This window comes from Hippocampus comes, unplaced genomic scaffold (genome assembly GCF_001891065.2).
Source record: "Hippocampus comes isolate QL1 unplaced genomic scaffold, H_comes_QL1_v1.1 scaffold39, whole genome shotgun sequence".
Taxonomy (NCBI): domain Eukaryota; kingdom Metazoa; phylum Chordata; class Actinopteri; order Syngnathiformes; family Syngnathidae; genus Hippocampus; species Hippocampus comes.
In genome coordinates this window covers 203,331-204,944 of record NW_017842054.1, presented here as the reverse complement: position 1 = coordinate 204,944, position 1,614 = coordinate 203,331, and the positions used below count along the sequence as shown (strand labels likewise).

The window sequence follows — 1,614 nt, the reverse complement described above, 5'->3', positions numbered from 1 at the left end:
GGGGGTGACAGGTGTCCCGCGCGAGACGCTTGGCCGTCCGGTTCCGACTCGCATTACAGTATTTCCGCTTGAGGGCAGGATCGCTTCTAGGTGGCGGCTGTTTTTTTTTTTTTGGTTCGCTTGTTTGTCGCGGCCAAACAAGCCCAAACGCGGACGCCGCGCGGCTTCCGAGGCTAACAGGCGAGCGGGCTAAAGGGGACAACCGAGGCGACGCCGCAGGACCCGCAGTCGCGTTTCTCTTTTTTTTTCCGGCCACTCGTCTCGTCTCGTTTCGCGGCGACCGCGTCCTCGGACGAAGGCCCTTACCTTGCTCGGCTCGCGCGCTTTTATAGTTGGGCTCCAAGTGAGCTCCGCTCAACCCGCTCACCTCCGCCATCTTGGCTCTGAGCTCTCGTCAGCCTCGCTGACGTCACAGCGCGGCGGCCTCCGCCGCCTGTTTCCACGCTTAAATGTTGGCCCGCCACTCGGCAGTTTTTAGCCCGCAAAATTCCCCCTCCGGACCCCCGCGAGTGGTCATTTTAAAGGCTCCGAAAGGTGACCGAGGTCAGTGTCGAGACCTTCGTCGCGCTTTAATGCGTGTCCGCGTTTGTGCGCGTATCAGCAAGCGTGGTCGCAGGCAGGCAGGCAGGCAGGCAAGAGTAGCATCAAGCATGCATGCATCCACTTGAGCCCGAGGTCGTGTCTGTCAATCGAAAGCGCATTCTTGATTATGACGCGCTTCATATCGCATAACCCCAATATGGGCTTTGTTGCTTTCAAATTCTTTGGCAGCCTGAGCATCAAGTGCTGAATTTTGGGCTCGAATCTCTGTGCACAGTTGCAGTTCCCTGCGTTCTACTGTAGCTCCCTTCCTTTGGTGGCTGCGCCAATTTATATTCGGCATGTTAGCTTGGCTGTGATTGGCACTGTGTAGCGGAGCCGGACTTTTATCCTTGGGGGGGGGGGGGTCATGGGGTGACCAAGGCTCTCTCAAACAAGCGTTGTTGTTGTTGAGCGCTTTTCTACCTTTTGTACTCAAAGCGCTTTACACTGTTTACTCATTTACCCGCGCAGCATCGGGAGCAACTGTGAGCGCAGGGCCTTGATCTTAAGGTCACAATGGCAAGGAATTGAACCCCCAACTTCTGGAATCAGGAGATAACCTCCCATTAAAAAAAATACATTTCTCTCACACACACACACACACACACACACACACACACACACACACACACACACACACACACACACACACCTACCAGTGTGATGGTGACTGTGGGCGCGGTCTCGAATGGCCATCGCTATGGGTCGGGGTGATGGGAAGACCAACAGAGCGGCCCAGTCTAAAGAGAAGACCCGACAGAATCTCCTGTTTGAACGCTCATTTGGCTTTGATGGCATCGAACCTGCTCGCAGCGAGGCCAAACACCGAGCCAAAGCAAGCCACCAAACTTGCTCTTCAGCGCAATCCATCAAATAAGTGTCCTCAAGTGTTTGCTCAGCTGTTCCCCGACATCCCGGAAAGATAATCTGCTCGGAGCAGAAATAGAGGGCGGCGTGTCTCGGAGGGCTGCTAATCCTTTGACAAGTTCCCCTTGGCTGCGGAGGCCCGACGTCCGCCACGCGGGGGGTTGG

At 55.7% G+C, this 1,614-nt stretch overlaps 1 protein-coding gene across 1 annotated transcript in view; it reads right to left on the bottom strand.

Annotated features, from left to right (window-relative positions):
• Positions 1–559, bottom strand: part of LOC109510189 (atlastin-2) — a 10,441-nt gene extending 9,882 nt beyond the window's left edge. Inside the window, exon 1 of the mRNA XM_019860333.1 lies at positions 308–559. Within this exon, the coding sequence (XP_019715892.1) occupies positions 308–376 (69 nt within the window). The 5' untranslated portion in view covers positions 377–559. The remainder of the gene's footprint in view (positions 1–307) is intronic.
• Between the last annotated feature and the right edge of the window lie 1,055 nt (positions 560–1,614).